Genomic DNA, 23,315 nt, shown 5'->3' on the forward strand with positions numbered 1-23,315 from the left:
GTTGAAAGTCATTGAGAACTTTTGGAGATACAGTACGGAATACAACGGATCCGGACACGCCCTCCAAATCTGATAATTTCTTCCTTGGCCCATGGCCCACCCTTCCACAAAATTTCATCAATCTCCTTTTATAACTTTTTGAGTAATACCGGATCCGGGTCCGTGGATATAGGATCCGGATCGGTATTCAGATCCGCCTCCAAATTTAATAAATTTTTTCTCGGTCCATGACCCACCTTTCCACAAAATTTCATTGAAATTCATTTGAAACTTTTGGAGATACTGTGTGGGATACTCCGGATCCGGATTCGGAACCGGTCCGAAATTTATTAATTTCTTCCTTGGCCCACCCTTCCACAAAATTTCATCAATATCTGTTCATAAGTTTTTGAGTAATCCTGCTGACAAACAGACAGACGGACAACAAACCAGCGCAGTATATATATATATATATATATATATATATATATATATATATATATATATATATATATAGATATATATAGATAGATAGATAGATAGATAGATAGATTCCTCTCATCACGCCATCCATATATATATTGAACAACCATGGGGACATCATAGTACAGCAGATATGTGAAATATTTTGGTAGAATTGTGCCTTGGACGATAGAAGCATGAAATTTGGCACAGAGTTAGATCGTGCCCTTTGGAAGATATCTGGCTATAGGGCCATCGGCGATTTTCCCTGTGACAAAATTGGCTGCCATTTTCCAAGATGGACACCATCAGCTATTATAGCCCCTTGAAGGGGTAGGTAAAGTCCATTGTAGTGGTAAGAGAACCGAATAATATGTATCAAGTACATCATCTCAACAATATATATGTCTAGTATGGTTGATAATGCCAAGTATCCTTATTCGATGATCATAAAGAGCTATCTGTATAATTTTAGCGAGGGCGGAATAAGAAAAACTGGAGTAACATAGAGTATCTCGGTTTCTTCCATCAGGTGTGTAGCAGTGTAACAATGGAGAAAATGTACAAGGTGGTGGAACCAGTACAGGTTGAGACATCAACACATTGTCTAACAAGAGATTGGAGCAAATGTGTTCTGTGCCAGGAAGAAACATCAGATGTGCATCTCTGTGTGGCTGAGTCCAGACTTGACACGCAGGGAGCTGGCTACAAGACAATTGCTGACCTTCTTGTGGGTTTCAGTAGGATTGGTCGTTTATCACGAACAGTTATTCTATCACGTCTTGATGACGGTGAGGGCACTGAGGCAACACTACAGCATTATAAAACCATGTGGCACGACCCATGTAGGCTTCAGTATAACAAAACAGAACTACAGCTTGCAGAAAAGAGGAAGAGACCCATAGAAGATGCTGCAAATGACTGTAAGAAGTTCGCCCGTCATAGTCTGGGTAAGACAGGTATATCCAATGGAACATGCTTATTCTGTGGCAAACCTGCACCAGCTGGAGTGTCCATGTGCAAAGCAGCAACATTCGGGTTGATGACCGGGTCCAACAATGTGCCTTCAAATTGCAGTACAAACTAGTACTTGCCAAATTGAGTAGAGGAGACCTAATTGAGCAAGACGCCTAGTATCATGTGCAGCGCCTAGTCTCCTTGAAAAACAGAGCAAGAGAAACCAGAACATTTGAAGAGTGTGATGTGGACACAGTAAACCATGACTTTGCATTTGCTGAACCGGTATTCTATACTGAAGATGCCTGCAAGGACTCTGTAACTGTAACTGTAACTCAAAAGCCTGGTGAATCAGTACAGCATTAGACTGACGTTACTTGGGACTGAGGTAGTAGGACGCATCCACTCCACCAAGCTCAAAGACAGAATATTGGGTTATTTTCCGGATATGGCAGCTCACAAGCACTTGGTCCTGATCGGTGTGTCGCCTTGCCAATGTTCCACGCTTTCAATTGGTGCACCACGGTGTCAAGCTTTGAGGCAGGGGCAAGGGGACAGCAAGGGACACCTGGAACACCTATGGAAATGTCACCCCAGCATTCTGCGCCTTGGCCGCCAGACCTAGCCCACAGCCAACAGAGGAATGGCTGGGACCACTGGAGTGATTTGTGGTCCTGATATAATTATGATCGTACCATTAGGCAGGAGTGTGTCAACGAGTCAAGGAAGGAACTTTTCTCCCAGAAAGTAGACCAATTGATGGTTTGCATCCTACACAGGCTGCATTCATCCAGCATATCAAGGGGGTTGCCTATCAGGCTGGTCACTGCTGGGCACAGATGATGATCGCAGCTCCAGTGTTTTCATCTCCATGTGAATGGGGATGGAATAAGGTCCAGGGTGTCTGGGAAATATGTTGAACAACACTACCAGAAGAACACAAAAGCTTGTAGGGTACTCATATGTTGCGGCTGCAAGAAGGGCTGCAGAGGACACTGCAAGTGTTGGAGTGCTGCTCTACGATGCACTGCTCTTTGTGTCTGTGGTGGACTTTCCACTGACTGATTTCTTAGAATAACAATATTTGAAATTATCTACCACTTGCTTACATACAGGCCACCTTCGGCGGCCTGTAAGCCAGTAGTGTAGTGTAGTGTAGTGTAGTTAGTGCAGTTAGTGTAGATGGTGTAATTAGTGATGCGTTGTTTGTGTACTGTAGTTGTGTTAGTGTAGTTAATGTAGTGTAGTGTAGTTAGTGTAATGTATTTAGTGTAGTGTGGTGTAGTTAATGGAGTGTAGTGTAGGTAGCGTAGGTAGTGTAGTGTAGTGTAGTACAGTTAGTATAGTTTAGTTGACCATCCTCGCTTGGCCAACAGGGTCTGTTACCATAACTATGGAACCATTGGTCTGACTGGCTTGGAAATTGTTTTATTCGTCAAGTTAGTTCATTTTAACTGTACCCTACCCTATGACACAATGCGCTACGGTGCGCCGTTTTGGCTGTGTTACGGTAAACAAACTAACATACAGTAATCTAGACTTACTGTATATAAACTACTGATGTGATGTACATACGGTAATACGAATGAATCAGTTCTCCTATCACTACAGTGAACTTCAGCTACCATTTCAAAGGGACTATAACAGCCAGTGGTGGCCATCTTGGAAAACGGCCTCCAGTTTTGTCACAGGACAAATCTGCGATGGTCCTATTGCCAGTTATCTTCATTTTCATTAAGGTATAAATGTAAGTGTGCCAAATTTCATGCTTCCATCATTAAAGGCACAGTATATTCACATAGCTGCAGTACTATCACACAACCTTTTTGCACGCCCACACTGATCGTGAACCATTCACACAGATGCCCATTTACCCTTACACATGCCTCACTACCATCATAAACACTCTTGACGGCACCTAGCAGCTTACCATCTACTCTGTACACGTGCAAAACCTTCCACAACCCTTCTCTGTCTACTTTGTCTTGTTGTATGCTTTTTCCAGGTCCATAAATGTCATAAACACTATATAATCCTTCTCACAAGCCTCCACTATCTGTCTCACTGCATATATTTGATCCACAGATCCTCTGCCACTCCTAAAGCCACCCTGTTCGTCACTCACTAGGACTTCTGATGTCGCTCTTAATTTCTCTACAATAATACTTCCATATACCTTCCCTGCAACACTCAATAGACTTATACCACAGTAATTCTTGTACTCACTTCTATCACCATTTCTTTTGTCCGTGGTACCATACATTTGCTGCCTTTTTCCACTCTACTTGCATAGTTTCACTCATCTATGCCTCCTTACATATCTCCAACAAGCACTTCGTTTCCCTCTCTCCACTACACTTAACCACTGGATGTCTGGTGACTTATACTACCACCTGCCCCCTCTGTATGGGCATTTTCCCCATAGTTGCTTGTTTTCAAACCTTAATATCTTGGAAAGTATAGTAGTGAGGGAAACAAATTAAAAGCCATATTACTCACCAACTCTTCTTGCGAATAAATGCATCCCCAGTTCTCTAAGTGGTTGCGTTGATGAGTAAGGACGTAAAAAATATACGTAATTTTTCGCCACGAGGCAGGCGGTATTTGCGTGTGTGCTAGCAGCCCTGACTTTGGCTTTGCTTTCAACGTTATAAATTCTCCATTACTAGACAGACTAGACACAGCTGAATCCAAGATATGCCCTATGGCACTATCACTTAGCCCTTTCCTAGTATCCTTGGAAAGAGGCTTGGCAATGGTGTATGAGGCAAGGTGTCCATGTGAGGCAGGAACAGAATTGGACGAGAGGCTTAAGAAAACATTGTCCTACACCTGGCAAAGGCACAGAAACGACTGAGGTATGCTTGCCTCAGGTGCCAGGAGGCTATCCTCACCCTTTGGTGACGAGATCAAGTGGCGGCCACTTCAAACTGTGGCGCAAAAACTCTTGTGGTTATAGCCGTTCTCCGGCCTCCCTGGCCCACTGATTTTACATCGGATATATAACATCACCCGGCACTTAGGGAGTTAATCATCTCTGTACACACCTCATCAACCGCAGCTGCTTTCCCATTTTTCAGCTGCTTCTCTGTGTTCCTCACTTGTGCCAGTGTCACCATTTAGCACTGCATTCCCTTTCTGTACAGCCCCCAAACAAATTATGTTAACAATCACTTTGCTCTCTCCATTTCCGTTCATCAGACTTTCAAAATATTCTTTCTATCGGGTTCTTACTTCATCCCCATGGGTTAATAATCCACCACTTCCCTCCTTCATACTTTCACATTTCTTTCCACTGTCACCTCTACATTTCTGCACCTTTTTCCAGAATAACTTTCTATTTTCGGAGTAGTTTGCATTCATTTTTCTTCCTAGATCATCAGTTACCTCCTTCATTTTCCTCTTTACTAGTCTCTTTATGTGCTTCTTGCTCTCAGTATATTCAGTTCTTATTTCCTGTATCCATTCTAGCTAATTCTTCCTCTTTTCCTCCGCTGCTCTCTTACCCTCTTCATCCTACCATGCTGCACCTTTCTTCTTTGTTGTTACTCTTGCCCCACCGCACAACGCTTCAGCATTTCTAAGCAATCCCTATATAAATTCCACAAGCTGTCCAGATCCATTTCATTCTAATTCACTGATTCTAACTCCTCCCCTACTTTGGCCCTGTATTCATCTGCCACTTCTTTCATCCTCAGGTTCTCGACTTTCAGTCTCTCCTCCTGACTACTCCTCTTTCTCATGGTCCACCTCACTCCACGCAGCTTGATCTTGTGTATCACAATCATATGATCCGACAAACCTCCTCATCGTCCTCTCCTGTCGTCGTATCAGCAACACTTCCCAGCATCGATATCTCTACGAGCACGTAATCAATCAGGCTCCTATTAGCACGATCTCCATTCCCTCTATACCACGTATATTTATGTGCATCTTTGTTTGAAACACACACACACACACACACACACACACACACACACACACACACAAACACAAACACACACAGAGAGACACACACACAAACACAAACACACACAGAGAGACACACACACAGTGGTAACGTTCTCGCTTGCCAACTGGTGGACGGGAGTTCGCGCCTCGCTCAGGTTCCGAAAAGTTTCACTGACGAAGTGGGTGGTTACTGTCCCCCTTGAGCAAGGGGACGGGTGTGTGCGTGTGTGAAGGTCACAGTCTTGCCCTTAGATCGGACTATATGAGCTCTCAGCTCCCTTCCGGGAGGGTAAAAGCTGACGATCACGACCATCGAGTGATCCTGACCGACCCGGTGAATTACACACACAGACACACACAAACACACACATATTGTTACTTCCCTGTCCCACACTGCCACAGTCTCCAATAGCGGTAGTACAGTATAGGAAGGACTTTGCCCAGTGAGTTGTTCTTTCTATGGCCAGCCTTTCGGGGTGCAACAAGACCAGCTGAGGCGTTGTAAATAAACACTGGCTTCTTAGGTTCACTGTCTTTATATTCCAGATAATTGAACTTAATGCTTGCCAACTTCACTTCACTGTTTTCACAAGTACCGAAGATATACAAACTTCACTAACTGCACTGACAGTTAGTGCTTGCCAACATTTCACTATTTTCACAAGTACCGATATATGCAAACTTCATTGACTGCACTGACATTTAATTACACTCAAACTGAACTGAAGACTAACTGAAACTGCTCTAATCTCATCCCTGTCCTTATACTGTATATGCTTGCATTATACTCGAATCTTCGAGTACACTCTCGACGGGCAACAGTTACCTACTCAGAGACATCCAAAACATCAAGTTTACTTACACTGCATAGCACTGTAAATGCTTTAGCATACAAACTGAGATAATAGTACGTAATTCAATAAAATCACATAAATAAAATATTAGAGAGAAAAAGAGCACAGAAATTAATGTACAACTTACAAAATACCTCCACTCAAAACTAGAGGGCTAACTGGCAACCCTGACATGTGGCGGGGAAAAATATGAGAAACGTTGGGATTTCTCCAGCACGATCTAGCTAGCAATGGAGCTTCTCAACACAACCCCCTCCCTAGTCCTTTTGTCGTCTCGTCAAAACTACAGAATATTAGCAAACATAATTAATCCTAATGAAATATCTAACTATACACAGAATAATCCTTCAACTTATAAGGTCTTCTCCTATGCTGCTTCCGACGACGTGCCTGCTCCTCCACACAGTCCTCTCCTCCTGGAAGGTTTTGGTCCCCTTCCTGATTCACTTCTGCTCTTGGGAAACTGCCACCATCCTCTTGTACTTCCGCTCGTTGGTCCTCCTCAACATCCTCGGCTGTGGGAGAGCATGATTCCTCGGAGATGTTCCAGCTATACTGTTCTGGCCCATGGTACTGCCACAGACGATTCACATGTACCACTTCTTGGCGAGATTTCCTGTCTCCCCGAATCTGGTACGTTACGTCTGATAGGCGGTCCAACACAGTGTAAGCCCCGTCCCATGGGCTCTACAGTTTTGGTGATTGTCCCTTCTTCTGCTGAGGATTGTATAACCAAACTTTGTCACCATCCTTGAAGCTCACCTCACTTGCCTTGGCATCATACTTGCACTTCATCACCCCTCTTGAAAACTTAACGGCTCCTCTGACTTGATGATGTACCTCAGCCAGCCTCCTGAAGATGCTTCCCATAGCTGGAGGTGTTTGTAAGCAACTCTTCACCAGGTGGTCTTCCCATTGACAAGTCAATGGGTAAACGTAACTCGTGGCCCAGCATCAGTTTTGCAGGGGTGTAGCCAGTAGACTCATGGGATGCGGACTGATATGCCATCAGCAACACAGGTAATTTCTGGTCCCATTCCATTTGTCCCTGTACGTAGTACTTGGCCAGTTCTTGTCTCAGGGTCCAGCTGAGTTTCTCCATCCCATCTGATTATGGCCTTAGTGGGGTCATCTTAGTCTTCTTGATCCCTAGTAAAGTGCAGCACTCACAGAACACAGCAGACTCGAAGTAACTGGTCAACCAACACCTGAGCAACAGATGCAGCCTCTTGATTAGGGACAGCATAGGCCTCTGGCCACTTTGTGCAGTAGTCCATGGGAACACATATATACTGGTTTCCTCTTTCAGTAAGTGGCAGAGGTCCAGCAATGTCCACCGAGACTCTTTCCATCGGTACACCCACTTGGTTCTGCTGAAGAGGGGCACAACCACGTTTCTTGGGTCCCTTCTTGAAACAACATACATTACAGGCCCGACACCACTCTTCAACATCCTGCTGCATACCAGTCCAGTAGAACCTCTGTTGCAGCTGACTTAGAATTTTCTTCACTCCCAGGTGCTCAATAGTAATCTGGTTATTGGACTTCTCCAAGTTCTCAGACCTCATCTTCTTCAGAACCACTAGGTGAATATACTTGCTGAGGACATTGGGTGTCTCCCACAGATGCTCCAGTAGCCCATTGTTCAAACGAAGAAGGTGCCACTGACACCAATAACTCTTGGTTGCAGGGCTAAACCTAGAAACCTCTTCCCAAGATGGTCGCACTGTACTCTGCTGCAGTCACTCTAGCACTGGTTATATATCTGCATCCTCCATCTGCGTCCTCTTGAGGTCTTCTTCATCTGACGCTGGCCCTGTCACTGCAGTATGGCTGCGTTTCTTACTATGATCTTCTTTTTTACTACACTGCCGGCACTCTGGGTCACAAGGCTGATGACTCAGGCTGTCAGCATTGCCATGTACCGACCCAGGACAGTGCTGCACCTCATAACTGTGTTGGTCTTGCTTCCTGAGCCAGCATGTCAGTTGTCCTTCCAGATTCTTTGACGTCTTCAGCCACTTGAGTGCTGCATGGTCGGTCCTTATGATGAAGTAGGATCAAGACAAGTAGGGATGGAAGAAATCAAAGCTCTTCATTACTGCCAAGAGCTCCTTATGGGTCATATAGTAGTTCTGCTGTGATGGGCTGAGCTTCTTGCTGTAATATGCCACAACATACTCCTTGTCACCCTTCTTCTGTGACAGGACTCCACCAATATCATGGTCACTAGCATCACAGTCCAGAATGAATGGCCGACTCTGATGTGGGTATGGCAATACTGGAGAACTTGCCAACACATGCATGAATTAAGCGAAGGCCTTCTGGGTCACTGCTCTCTACATAAACTTCTGCCTCTTCCCCAACAACTTATGCAGAGGTGCAGCTATCTTTGCAAAAACTTTGACAAAATGCCAATACTAGGTGCACAGGCCCAGGAAACTCCATAGGTCCTTCACACAAGTTGTAACCGGCCAGTTTTTCACAGCTGCCACCTTCTCTGAATCTGTACGGTCTCCGCCTTTGCCTACAATTTGTTCCAGGTACCCGGTACTTCACTTCCTTTTGGAACAAATAGCACTTCTTGGGGTTCAGCTTGAGGTGCACTGCCCAGATCCTGTTGAGTACCTCTGACAGCCTCTCCAATTCCTGGTCAAAAGTCCGTCCAAACACAATTACATCGTCCAGATAGATAAGAGCTGTGTGCCGGTGCAGGCCTTCCAGTACACGATCCATGAGACACTCAAAAGTAGCTGGGGCATTGCACAGGCCAAAAGACATCACTTTAAACTGCCATAAACCCTGCCCATCCAAAAAGGCTGTTTTCTCCTTGTCCTTCTCTGCAACCTTGACCTGGTGATATCGTGCCTTCATGTCTAGGGTGGAGAACCACTTGGCACCTGATGGAGCATCCAGTGTGTCATCAATCCTTGGCAAGGGGTATGCATCCTTCACTGTCACTTCATTCAGGGCTTATTGAGCCATCCTTTTTCCTTACCAGAACCACTGCTGATGCCCAAGGACTGCTGGACTTTTTTATCACTCCTTGACTTTGGAGATTCTTCATCACCTACTCCATTTCTTGCTGTTGAGCTGGCGCCATCTTGCGCACTGGCTGCTTAATCGGGTGGTGATCCCCAGTATCTATAGAATGCTCCACCAGATCAGTGCACCCCAGATCTAGGTCTCCGGTGGAGAAGACATCAGCAAACTTCTTCAGCAGCTGCCTGAACTTCAGCACTTGTGAGCCATCCAGGCATTGGGAACTCCATGAATTTAGGTTTTGTAAGCGGACTGGCAGATACCCATCTTCTTTGACTACCGTCCTTTTACAGGCCTTCCTCTGATGCCATTCAGCGTCCACCACCTGGCACAATCCCAGAATTTCTTCTTCTGTGGCTCATAGGAGAAATTGGCCACCACAACCGGCACTTAACCTGCACCTTTTTCCACCAAAGTTCTCCCCACCATTACTCTAGCCTTCGTCTTGCACCATACATCAGGTTCCACTACCCCTAGACAGCTATCAAAAGAGCCGTTCACCTTACACTGAGGCAGTAGTTCTGATTTTGGGGGTGTCACAGTAGTGTGGAGCACCCTCACCTCGCCACCAGAACTGGTACATTTCACTGCCATGACAGGAACTGAGTTTCCTGAAACCTTCAGCTTCATGAAGCAGAAGTACAGCTCACATCCCATGGACATCAGATAGTCCAGACCAAGAAAGCAAGGATCCTCCATGTCAGCCACATAGACTGGAAGAGTAGCCTCTTGCCCTGTCACTTCAGTCCGGGCATCCAGGGGTCTCCTCAGTTCTGTGCAGTGGCCATTTACGCCAAACAGTTGTTCTGATGACTCAGGCAGATACTGATGTAACACTTCAGGCCTCAGAAATGTCTGCTCTTAGGCTGAATCAATCACCAGAAAACACTTCTTTCCATCTATTCTTCCATCTACTTGCAGACTGTCGATTGCAGTACTCTTGCATTTTCTCGGTAGTGGGGATACTTGCGAAAAGCCGGCTGGTGGTTGCCCCTTAACTCCAGCCTCCATTTGTTTTCTGCTTCTTTCTGGTCTTCTTCAACCTTCTTCTTATCCTCCTTTTTCTTCTTTGGACACTCAGAACTGAAGTGTCCCACTTCACTTCACGTCCAACACCCTTTTGTTACAACTGAAGACTTCATTGCACTGCTCCGTTCTTGCTCCTTCTTCCATTTGTAATAATCGTCCTTCTTGTGTCCCAGCTTCCTGCAGAACCAGCAACCCCCTTTGATGTTCTCCTGTTCCCTCTTCCACTTGTAGCAGTCCTCTTTCCTATGTCCTGGCTTTTCACAGTACCAGCAACTTCCTTCAAATTTTTCCACTTCACATACCTGCCCCTTTCTTGCCTTGAATCCTGCACTACGACCATCCTGAAAAGTGGACGTACTGGACCTGACATAGGACTCAAATTCTACAGCCCTGGCTAGTGCTTCTTGCATGGTTCTTGGTTGTGCCTGCTTCACTTGCACTTTCAACTCTGCATTATCAAGGTCATCGATGAGCTGGTCCCTTAGAAGAATAACCAACAAGTTAGGTGCTGCTCCAGGGTATGGCTTGTATGACATACTCTCCAGGACACAAGCAGGCTGCTGTAGGGAAACTCCTCCAGCCCGTACGGGTCTGGAATCTTGCTCTGTAAACCTCAGTCTGGTACATGATTCCATATCTGCACTCCAATACTTCTACTAAGGACTGATAACTGTTCCCCTCCTTTACTGACGTCAGGCCCAGAATTTTCACTGCGGCACCCTAGAGGCTAGTAGCAATCTGCACTGCCCTGTGCCTATCATCCCAACCATTCTGATCAGCAAGTAACTCAAACTGCACACGGTAAGCTTCCCAAGATTCTCTACCATCAAATTCCTGAGGTTGCTTTTTAACTGGACCCCCACTATAGCCATGCACTTCACTGGTTTGGGGCCTAAAAACTGGGGCATCATAATTAAGTCCAGGACTTAAAACTTCAGCAGTTTGCTTATTCAGCCCTGTAATGCTACCTTTAGATGTTTGGGATTCGCCCAGATCCACCATACACTGTCTATTTTCTACATATACTCCCTGTACACTAACCTGGGGCTCAGCAGAGCAATATTTCTCTACAGCCCCATTTCTCTCACAAATTACCTTCAAATGGCTGTCTACATGCTTCAGCTGGTCGTCTACATGATGTCTACACTCCATCACATTATTGCGTACCTCATGCTTCTGCTGCTCTAGCTTGGCATTCCTTCTTAAACTGTTGCTGTTCTTCATTTCCCCCATGGAAGCATCCAGCTGTCCTTGCATCCTCAGTTGTAATTCCCTCTGTTGCTCCTGTAATTCCTCTTGAAGCTGTTCGTATCGGTCTTTCAGTTCTTCACTTTGTGCTTGTAATAGTTCTTTGAGTTCTTTATTATGTGCCTGTAACTGTCCTTTGAGTTCTTTCTGTCCTTCATTCTGTGCTTGTAGTAAATAGCAGCCAGCTATGCCTCCTCTTGCCTTGCTTGGCCTCGTGTCTGTACACCTACCTCCGTGTCGAAGGTTAGACTCATTGCAGTACTTTATGATCCACGCTCCTGACGCCACTGTTACGTCCCCGTCCCACACTGCCGCAGGCGTCAACAGCAATAGTACAGTATAGGACAGACGTTGCCCAGAGAGTTGTTCTTCCTATGGTCTGCCTTTCGGTGTGCAACAAGACCAGGTAAGGCAGAAGTAAACACTGGCTTCTTAAGTTCACTGTCATTTCTTTCCAAATAATTTCACTTAATGCTTGCCAACTTCACTGTTTTCACAAGTACCGAAGACATACAGACTTCACTAACTGCACTGACAATGCTTGCCAACAACACTTCGCTATTTTCACAAGTACTGAAGTTATACAAACTTCACTAACTGCACCGACACTTAATGCTTGCCAACACTTCACTATTTTCACAAGTACCGAAGATATGCAAACTTCACTGACTGCACTGACACGTAACGACACTCAAACTGAACTGAAAACTGACTGAAACTGCTCTAGTCTCTTCCTTATCCTTATATAAGCTTGCGTTATACTCGAATCTACGAGTTCCCTCGACGAGAAACAGTTACCAACTCAGAGACATCCAAAACATCCAGAGTTTACGTACACAGGATAACACTCTAAATGCTTTAGAATTCAAACTGAGATAAAAGTACATAATTTAACAATCACATTTAATAAAACATTATGGAGAAGAAGAGCAGAGAAATTAATGTACGACTTAAAAAATACCGCTGCTCACAACTAGAGGGCTAACTGGCAACTCTGACATGGAGCTGAGAAAAATACGAGAAACGTCGGGGAAGTCTGCAGCACAATCTAGCTAGCAATCCAGCTCTCAACACTAGATATATATATATATATATATATATATATATATATATATATATATATATATATATATATATATATATATATATTATCATCATCTGCCAATGCAAGTCCACTGCTGAATAAAGACCTCCCTCCCCCAACCTTCTCCACGAATTTCTTGCCTGAGCCAATCTCTGCCACGTTTTGCCTGCAATCGTCTCCATCTCATCTCTCCACCTCATGTCTGACCTTTTTCTGCTACGCTTACAATCTCTTGGAGCCCAGTCAGTTTGCCTCTTGCTCCATTGTTTATCCGTTATTGTTGCTACATGACCTGCCCACCTCCGTTTTTGTTCTAAAGACTTCTATAATGTCTTTAACTTTGGTCTGCTCTCTCTCTCAAGTTGATCTTTTCCTGTCTCTTGAAGATATTCCGAACACTGACCTTTCCATTGCTCTTTGAGAATGGTTTAGTTGTTTTTCCAACGATTTTGTCAGTTTCCAGGTCTCACAACCGTACGTCATAGCTGGAATTATACATTAGTTATATACTTTACCTTTCATGCATTCTTTACCGGTAAGCTACTTTTCATGGTGTCTGTATGTTTACTGAAAGATTCCCATCCAGTTGTAATGCATCATGGTCCTTCATTAGTTTTAGTATTTGCTCCAAGTAATTGTACTCGTCGACTTCTTCAAGAACTTCTTCGCTTATTCTGGTGAAGCTTTTTGGTGTATTTGGATTAAACATTAGTTTTACTCTAGTTCATCTTCAGACCAACTCTGAGACTTCCTCTGTTCAGGTCATTTAACATTTCTTGCAATGTCTGCTGTTCTTGTGATTAGGGCAATGCCATCTGCAAAATTTAAATGGTTTAATTTTTGTCCAGCTATGTTTACTCACTTGTTTTCCCAATCTAGCTTTCTGAAAATACTTTCTAGGCATGCTGTAAATAATTTTGGTGAAATTGTATCTTGCTGACTCACGCCCTTCTCAACCTTAATTTTTTCCTAGTCTTTACGTAATTCATCTGTAGCAATTCCCTATTTATATATGTTTTCAAGAAGTTTTACAATATTCTTATTTACTCCTTGTTCTCGCAATGAATTTATAATTGCTATGTACTCCACTGAGTCGAAAGTCTTTTCGTAATCAACAGACCGAAGCACAGTGGTTTAATATATTCTGTAGTTTTCTCAGTTAGCTAAATCACTGTGTAAATGATCAGAGAATGAATATTTAAGAGATCTGCCTATTCACGAGGTTGGTTTTCTTCCATATTTGTTGTTATTCTATTAGCAAGGACTTTAGTGAAGAGTTGGTAAAAAACTGACAATAAGTTAATGGGTCGATAGTTTTCGCCCGCCTTTAGGGCCCGCGCGCTTGCGTACGGCCTTGTGTGTGTGTGTGTGTGTGTGTGTGTGTGTGTGCTCTCATTATACCTTATGAAAGGCTTGATCTATCAACATGAAACCTTCAGGGTATCAAGGTATGTCCAAAATCTTCCTGCTCTCCCCCGGGGGGGGTTAAGGGACGGCGTCCCCCTCCCTGGGGGAGTCGGGGGGTTTCGCCGCCCCCCCGGCTCCCCCAGGGGAGCACCACTCCCTGCCCCCCCTGGGGGCCCCATCACCCAGCCCCCTCCCGGGGGGCATCGCCCCTTGACCCTCCCGCTGGGGAGAGGCAGCCACCCTTGTAACTTGGCCAACAGCATATTCTGGCTGGCGATTAACATTCGGCTCCCTAATGCTTTCTTCATTACTAAGATCTTTGAGTGTCCTTTTTTGTAAAGTAAAATAACTATTGCATTACATCATATTTTAGGAATTTTCTTCTTTTTTATGCATTGAGTAAAAAATGGGCGAGCCTGTTTTGTCCTTCCACTCCTGCATCCAACAGCAAATTTGCTAATATTCTATCTTCTCCTGAGTCTTCCTTCTTTTGATATTTTTAAGAGAAAAATTTACTTCGTCTGGTGTTACCTCAGGTATTTCACTTGTGTCAGCTGAAAATTCAGCTATTGATACTGTTGTCTTTGATGCATACAGTTCTTTGTAAAATTCTTCAACCCTTTACCATCTTATCCCTGCATTTGATGACTTCACTGTTTTTTTTTCTTTCAGTGACTTAATTTGTTGCCCTCCTAATGCCATTTTACTTCCGACCTGTTTCAGAATTTTTCCCTTCTTGATGGTTTCTTTAATTGGATTCACGTTTTTCTTTCTTTTTTCTTCTCTCTGTCTCTTGTTGATAAACTTATTTAATTTCCCTCGTTCTTTTTCATCTTTCTTTGTTTTCAATTTCATTTGTTTTCATCCTTTCATGAGCTCGAGTGTCTTTTCTATATACTTCTTGGCTTTGGTTGTATTTGTTTTTATCTACTACCTCCGCAGATTCTCTTAGTACTTTTGTTGGTCTATCACTGAACTCATCAGTGTCACATTCAGCATAACTTAGAGCCTGATATCTGTTCGTTATTTCTGACTGAAAGGCTGCATTGTTTTCGCTTACATTTATTGGCATATATTTTTATTTTTAATCTTCTTTCTTTCAGTTCTGAAAATCTGGCAGTGCAATCCACCATTCTGTGGTCACATCCTACATTAACTCTGTTGATAACCGTGACATTTATGATCGTGTTATTCTTATATGCTATAAAGAAGTCAATTTCATTCTTTGTTTCTCCATTTGGACTTCCCTGTGTCCATCTTCCCCTTGTTCTTTTGAGAAAGAATGTGTTCATTTTTCTCATGTTACACATTTCACCTCTTTCATTCCTTTCTCCCACTCTAAATTTTCCCATACATGTATCTCCATTTTTTGATTTGCCAACTTTTGCATTGAAGTCTCCCATGAGTATAGTATATGTGGTCTTTTCTTTTTCCATAATCTGGGAAATGTCGTCATAGAATGTTTTTATTTCTTCATCTGGGCTTTGAAAAGTCGGTGCATATACTTGTATTACTTTCACGGTGCATTATTTGCATACCCTAATTACAGTCCATGTTACTGTCAGATACACTGCTGAATTTGACAATGTTGTCTGCAAAGTTTCTTTTAATTAGAAGACCTACACCACTAACTTGTTCATTTTCCCTTGCTCTGTAGAATAATAGGTGTTTGGTGTCTTGGAGATGAATTACCTTTTCATCTTTTCTGTGGATTTCACTCAAACCTACAAAATCCCAACTAATGTTTTCTAATTCAGTCCTTAAGATATCAGGTTTGTGATCTTTTGCAAGGCTTCTTACATTGTACGTATAAATCTTCATGGATTTCAGTTTGTTTAATGCCCAGGTCTCTAATTTACCGAGACAGTGCCTACTCACTTTCTGTGGCACACTACCTGTAAGCACAGGAGGCAGTGTGGTTGGACCTTTAGTAGATGACGATCAAACAGGAACGCCCATCAAATACTTTGCAATAGAACACATGTTTGGTTGGGAGGATTGTGACAAATAATCTCACCTCCCTGCCACATAGTTTCTGGTGACATGTAATTTTTGTAACACCATATTCAGTTTATTCAATGGAGCCCTATATATGTACAGGGGGTCCCATGGTTTGTGCCGTTTAAGATGGTACCTAGTATATCCGCGACCTGGGGATGCGTCAGGTAGGAGTGGGGTTCTGCTCATGGATATATATATATATATATATATATATATATATATATATATATATATATATATATATATATATATATATATATATATGTTTATCTATCTATCTATCTATATATACCGACTGTCACCACGTCCATCGCAGTGAACAGTGTATAATGTTAGTGGAGTTCCCTTTTTAATTCCTTAAGGCACACAAATAATTCTAGAGGTAAATAAAGTGTGTGGAAACAGGCAGAACACAAGGAAAAAGGCATTACCATCGTGAGGGACTAAAAATGTAAATAAATATTTCACCCTTTGAAGAAAAACTAACCATCAAATGTATTATTAGGGTCGTCCTTCCTCTCATCCATTTCCATCAGGCAGTCATCAATCAGGTCCCTTGGGTTGTCTGGGTCAAATGTGGTTCGGTGTTCTGCGATTATACCCTTTAAAAAGAAAAAAAAAAGAAGCTTCATGAAAGATGTTTTTTTCTCTCGTAGTCAACTCTAAAGCATGACAGAACAGGATATCCTCCACAAAATCCCTACCACTGATGTACAAGCACCAGGAGTGCACAAACAGTCACGTCAGTCGACTCACCAAGCTGGAGGGAAAATTTGCTTAAAAATGACTTTTATTTCAGCAATCATTTTTCAAAAATCTTCAGACATATCTAATATTCGTCGATGAACAGTCATTTGAGAGGGGTACCGATGTGACCTGCTCAGCATCACATCCAGTAACACGATAGACTATATCGTAACAGCAGGGAGTGATTAACTTTTCTGCAATGCTATACAATTCTCGGTTTTACAATGTACGATGCACGTAACCCAGATTCATTTTGTTGACTGAACTGTCCCAAACGATCGAAGCGTCCTTGTTTCATTTCCTCTTCCTAATGCTTGAAGAATGCAGCATTCTAATTTTTCAGATATGAATGACGACTATTCAAATGTCACTTGAGAAAGCTTGGTTTCATGCACTCCAGTGATTAGGCATTTGTGGCACATAACACAATGAGGAAATTCACACACGTTGTTTAAGATACTAGTGAATTCATAGTGAATAAATCTTTCATCATTTTGACGTTTCTCCGCTGATGAGGCCATAACGGTACCCGGAACTGTCACAGAAAATACTTACATAACTAAAGCCTTACGTAAAGGCACTGACATTGACATACAGTTATAATAATGGCACGTCATAAGATTATATAATAAAAACACCATCAGGCACGTACATTATCATCGTAGTAAGATAACGCTGTACAATCAGCTTCAGGCATTCACCACACACTAGACACAATTTCTTGCAGTCATGATATCAAAAGATCAAACGATGAAAACACCACCAGGCAATTATATTATCATTGCCTTCGTAAGATCACACATTAGAAACAATTTCAGGCAGTCATATTATTACTATCTTAAGTAAAATCACACCATAGAAACAGTCTCAGGTAGTCATAATATCACCAGTTCAAAAGAACAAACCAACTAGAGCACTGAGAGAGTACATACCTCCACCAACACCAATAAAATCTAAGACTTGCTGCTGAGTAGCCAGACATACAACCAGTCACAAACATGAGTTTCCAAAATGCCATAGCATCACTAAGTAAAGAAAATCATTATCACACTGTAAAAACCTCACTAGCATACACATCACTGTGTTAAGAACTTACCTCATTTGCGTAAACAAAAATATCTGGAGACAGTGGAGCAACAAGTACCGGTACGTGCCTCAGTTGCGGCCAGCTGCCTCTAATGGGACAGTACATCCATCCTTACTCACAGCTGCTGTTTGCATGTGAGGCATCCTGATATGTGCCTCTATAAACGTCGTACTCTCTCTCTCTCTCCTTCAGTAGATTTTAATACACTTTCGTCAGCCATCCAAGTACTTCCTGGAAACCCTCTTGCAAAGCCCTTGTGGGTTCGTGTACCTAGGTTGAGAACCTCTAATTTAGATCATCAATAGAGACTGCAGCACTTATAAACCATTGATGTGACCTCCCCTCTATCCTCGGAAATCCCCTGATTGTCTACAGTACCTGTACTTCAGGTGAGGTCATGTCTACCTGACAGGCCTGGTGATTTGACATCACCTCACTTACCCTGCAAACATTAGCCTCATGGTTTGAATTGTTAACAACTATGCCATTAATTAAAGCATCCCCGTCATCTAGAACCCTACCTAAACCCTACCTAATGGAGTTGAAGGCTACCTCTACCATACAAGCTCTTAAAAAAAAAAAATGCCCAAAAAGTTAACAAACAGCACTCCCTCCTTCGTACATAGACGTAACCTACTACTGATTCTTACCATTCTACTGAGGATCATGAAACCAACGTTAAATCTTTGTAACAAAACCGAAGATACCCAACTTTCTGCGGCTTTCCTTGAACTGCCTTACAAAGTCCCCATCCTTCCGAAGTATCTCTTCTGACCTGCCTGAAGCTACATTGTTGGTTTCCATTAGAGTAACCTAAACCGAGTCCCCTGAAGTGTTGCCGACTGGTTAATCAACCTTCTCAGTCACGTCCTGTATCCTACACCCAGGAAAGCAAAAACACCACCTCCCGGAATGCTTAGCACAAAACTTCTCCTGATGCCTAATCAATGAATCCCCGACAAGTCTGAGTTTAGGCTCATGCTACACTTAATCTTGCAGAACGTGAAACCTATTCCCAGAAGTTACACTCCTATCACTGTTACTTACCTTAGCCTTTCATTTTCTCTTAAATGGTTGGAAGCCAGCACTACAATCTCGCCTGGTCTCACCATTACTCATCCTAGTTTTTTTAGCTATCAACCTTACCCGACACTTCTATTTCCACTTCCACTGCTTATATTGCCTTAGCGCTCACCCTTCCAGTCGTACTTTGCCACCCTCTAACATATCACTTTAACATTGCTTTACCGTTTTTCCAAATTTCTAAACTAAACTGACTCGCTATCTCGCAAAATGAAGAATACGTGTAGCCACTTCGTTCTTTCACCATGGAGTCTCAGATGAAACCGTTCAGGCACGAGGAGCAGGAGACTTGTTGGGCAGGCGCCATCTTAAGGGGGGTTTGGGAAGAGTGATGGAAGTTGCATCTTAACCACAGCAGGTCAGAGGTCAGACTGTGCGTGCGTGCGTGTGTGTGTGTGTGTGTGTGTGTGTGTGTGTGTGTGTGTGTGTGTGTGTGTGTGTGTGTGTGTGTGTGTGTGTGTGTGTGTGTATTGTGTATTTTATCAGTATAAAGATCCAGAAAAGCATGAGAATCATTAGTAATTTCTAGCTTCAACTTAAGTATTTTCTAGCAGGGTATCATATTCCTCTACTGAGTGAAACCTTTGGACAAATTCTTCTTTACCCTATCCTGTTTGTACCTTGAAGAAAAGGAGGGACCTGGATTGTAATTAAGTGTTTGCATGTCATAATTTAAGAGAAGACTGAGACTTAGCAAAGTTGAATAGCTGTCTGTCTCAATGATCTTCATTTATTTTATGAGCATATATCTAAGCCATCATTTTTTTCAGGGTATCACAGTTCGCCACAGCCGATGAGTTCACAGACGCAACCCTGCGTGTACTGAGCATTGAGAAGCGCCAGTTTGGTAACTACTCCTGCATGGCTACCAACAAGTTGGGTCAGTCCTCAGCTACCATACAGCTTGTCGGTAAGTTTTAGCTTCCTATAACCTGTACTTCCCTGGCTGTGTGTGTGTGTGTGTGTGTGTGTGTGTGTGTGTGTGTGTGAGAGAGAGAGAGAGAGAGAGAGAGAGAGAGAGAGAGACAGAGAGAGAGAGTATTTGCTATCTCCCTCACCACGAATCTTCCTGGGCAGAATGAAGTTAATTAGTAGAGAGGAGGGGGGGGGGAATAGTGAGATTGGAATAAAGTGAATAGAGGGAGGCAAAAGGGGGAAGAAAAGGGAGAAGAAACAAGAGGGAAAGAAGAAGGAGAGGAGAGCAGAGCGCCTGGTAGAACAGGGGGGTGAAAAGCAAGGAGTGTGATTGAAGAAGAGGAAGGAAATGGGAGAATGGAAGAGAAAATAGAATAAGACGGGTAAAAGGGAAATAAGTGACTGGTACTCACACTGAAGAAGTCCAGGAACCTCTTCTTAGTATTCTCCGCCATATCGAGCTTAAACATGCGTGCCATGAACCAGGACGGCAGGATGTTGTGTAACCAAGGGAAGAAGTCAGGGATGGCGATGCGATCCAGAGATTCAAGCAGTGAGTCCATGATATTTTCAAATTCCTTTAACTTGGGATCCCCCGGTGCAAACTGTGTACCTGGAATATAAAACGATGTAGTTAATGCACCAGTTAATTAAGATGAATGAAGCTTGCGGGTTCTGTGATAAATATATAACCCTCAGACCTCGGGTGGATTCCCGGTGGCGAGTTAAATTGGTAGTACCCCGATGTAGAAAGGTTGCGTGATTTTCATTGGTACTGTAATATTCAGCAAAGCTTCATGAACTATTCATGAACTATTTTGGACATTTTATCAAAACTGCTCTACATTTCAGGTAAATGGAAAGCACATTATTCTTCCGATTTGATATAATGGACGTCATCTCTGGAGGTATGATGTGGGTAGTTACCTTCATTCCTGAAAGGTACACTTGCGAGCCACATAACCACAGTTTCTGGTCACCCTCAGTCCCACTCCTTACAAGAAGGAAGTCGTAGCCTGGGTTTCATCCCGAACACAGTCTTTTGTTCAATGGTAAGTTGGTACTTTGAAGCTTTGTTTGACTGAATGAACAGTGCACATGAAACTGTTCGTAGTGACACTGTTACTCATGCAGTCCAAAGATAGCGGTACTCATCTAGAGATAGGGGTACAGGGTGAGGAGAAACTATGACTTACATGTGCACTACCACAAAAGTGGTATAACCGGAAGCCTGGTAGATGGCCAAGGAAAAAGAAAACCCCGAATTTAAACCAGTAGCTCCACTTATGGATTGGTGATGGTAAGGACACAATGTCAAATCAAAAACTTGCCCATGGTACTCGATAGCCGCACATTGGCCGTGTTGGAGCTATTTGGCACCCAGTGTCGGCGTTCATTGCTTTTAAAAAGTGAAGCAAGACTAGCACATGCATGCAATACCAAGACTTTGAGAAATGTAAATAATTATGCATACTGAAGCTGTACAGTAGAAATGTGTCCGTTTCTTTGTTATTTTCCTACATTTTTTATTCCAGGAGCATCTCTAGGAGCAGTAGCGTTCATCTGTCGATCATAATGGTTTACTGAAACGAGGTGCCTCACTTCTGTAGACTTTAGTGAAACCCTGATTCTCCAACTTCATCCCTACAGACTTCAGCGACTTTAGTGAAGTCTGATATTAGGGTCCTGATGCTACCGCATATATCTTGTACAATTGTACTTGCAATCAACCTACCGGCCACCATCTGCCATATAATGTTGACGACAGCAACATTGAAGGCATGAGGCAAGGGCGCCGGACTGTCTACCTGTTTCTTGAGCTCTTTCACCAACTGCGTGGCCTGCGTGTGCATGGCTGCCACCAGCTTGGACTTTCCCATTCCCAGGTCCCGCAGCTGCCGCAGGGTGAACCGCCTGTTATTGTGCCATCGCAAACCAATGCTTGATACTATACCTGTGGATATGCGACATAGGTAATATTCTTGCCAAAGACTGAATATGGAGGGATAGGGTGGGGAGGTAATATGCGTGAGGATATTGTTAGCTGGAGGAAGAGCAGCCTGTGGCATAGGATAGGGGTACACTGAAACGATTTGTCTGTGGCCACCCCTTCCGAGATAAAATTGTCTGACTAGATAGATAGATATAGACTGATAGATAGTCAGACGGATAAATGAATACTTTATGTTGACTGATTTAGGAAAACAAAAATAGTCATAGCAGCATAACAGTAAAGGTCACTGAATGTAACTCTTGCTGTTGACTGAAGAAAAATAGTGATAGTGACTGAACTGTTTCAGAAAACTAATGAGGTAGGTTACACTATGTACGGGACTATGTGATCTAAAAGAATTTATCTCAAAACACAATGATAATCCTGGTAACACTATCACGCCACAGTCTGAAGTCATGCCTGTCTGATGTTAAGCATGTGTCCCCTTGTGGGTGTAAGACCCAAGGCCAACGAGAACGACGCAGATTTCACTTGTTACCAGCCGCGATAGCGAAGCTGGTGTTGTTTTCAATTTGTGTGTGTGTGTGTGTGTGTGTGTGTGTGTGTGTGTGTGTGTGTGTGAGCACGATAACTTCGGAACTCCTCAAGATATCATCATAAAATTTAACACGTGTGTAGTAGGAAATGAGTTATTTAACCCCTGAACCGCGGGGCGTCACTTTCGTGATGCTCGGGTGCAATGGATCATACCGCGGGGCGTCACTTTTGTGATTCTGTGTTATTTTGAATTATCTCGGGCTTTCAAGTGGTGGCTTGTATCATCTATCAATACTGCCAATGTCCAACACTAGTCAGCACTCCAAATCTCATCTGTATTCCCATCCATTGTTGACATTTTAGCGATTTTCCCCCCTTCCTGACTCCCTCCCTACCTCCCCTCCATTACCCTGTCCTCTCACCTCGCAGGCCGTGCTGCGCTAAGCAAATCTCCCCGGATTTTTCCACAGATTTCATCCATTGAAATAAGCCCTATGCCGTATACTTATACAAAATAATATATACCAAAAAAAAATAAGGTAAGTGATAGTGGTATACACCAGGAATTGGCTAATTATCACCTGACAACACCTCACATGCATTCATTCGCTACATTACCATGGTAATTTCCCCTTTGAATTATGCCTTGTAATCTATGTCTGTAATAAAAATATATATCAGAAAGGAAGGGAGAAGCCTAAGTGACATTTACATTCACCTGGAACTACCTATTTCTTTATGTATTGCCGAGATTTTCTACCAATAATTTATTAGCACACACACACACACACACACACACACACACACAGGCAGAGAGACACTCCGACCTATTTAATAACCCAGTCTTGCATCGCAAGCATAGGTGTAAGTATAGTAAAAATAATAGAAAAATGTATAGACTGTGTGACAGATACAATTGTATCGCCTACAGATGTGCCAGATTCATAAATCAGCATAAATCCAAAGTAAATGAAAATA

The 23,315-nt window shown here is 43.1% G+C and overlaps 1 protein-coding gene across 1 annotated transcript in view; it reads right to left on the reverse strand.

The window, feature by feature from the left end:
* Window positions 1-21,915, reverse strand: part of LOC145398810 (cytochrome P450 2L1-like) — a 35,576-nt gene extending 13,661 nt beyond the window's left edge. The window contains exons 1-3 of the mRNA XM_080271619.1: window positions 21,582-21,915; window positions 20,260-20,459; window positions 16,502-16,616 (exon numbers count right to left, since the gene is read on the reverse strand). Coding sequence (XP_080127745.1) covers window positions 16,502-16,616; window positions 20,260-20,459; window positions 21,582-21,915 — 649 coding nt within the window. The remainder of the gene's footprint in view (window positions 1-16,501; window positions 16,617-20,259; window positions 20,460-21,581) is intronic.
* Window positions 21,916-23,315: the final 1,400 nt, after the last annotated feature.

Source organism: Coenobita brevimanus, chromosome 46 (genome assembly GCF_032717465.1).
Source record: "Coenobita brevimanus isolate Jiangsu-jjx chromosome 46, ASM3271746v2, whole genome shotgun sequence".
Classification (NCBI taxonomy): domain Eukaryota; kingdom Metazoa; phylum Arthropoda; class Malacostraca; order Decapoda; family Coenobitidae; genus Coenobita; species Coenobita brevimanus.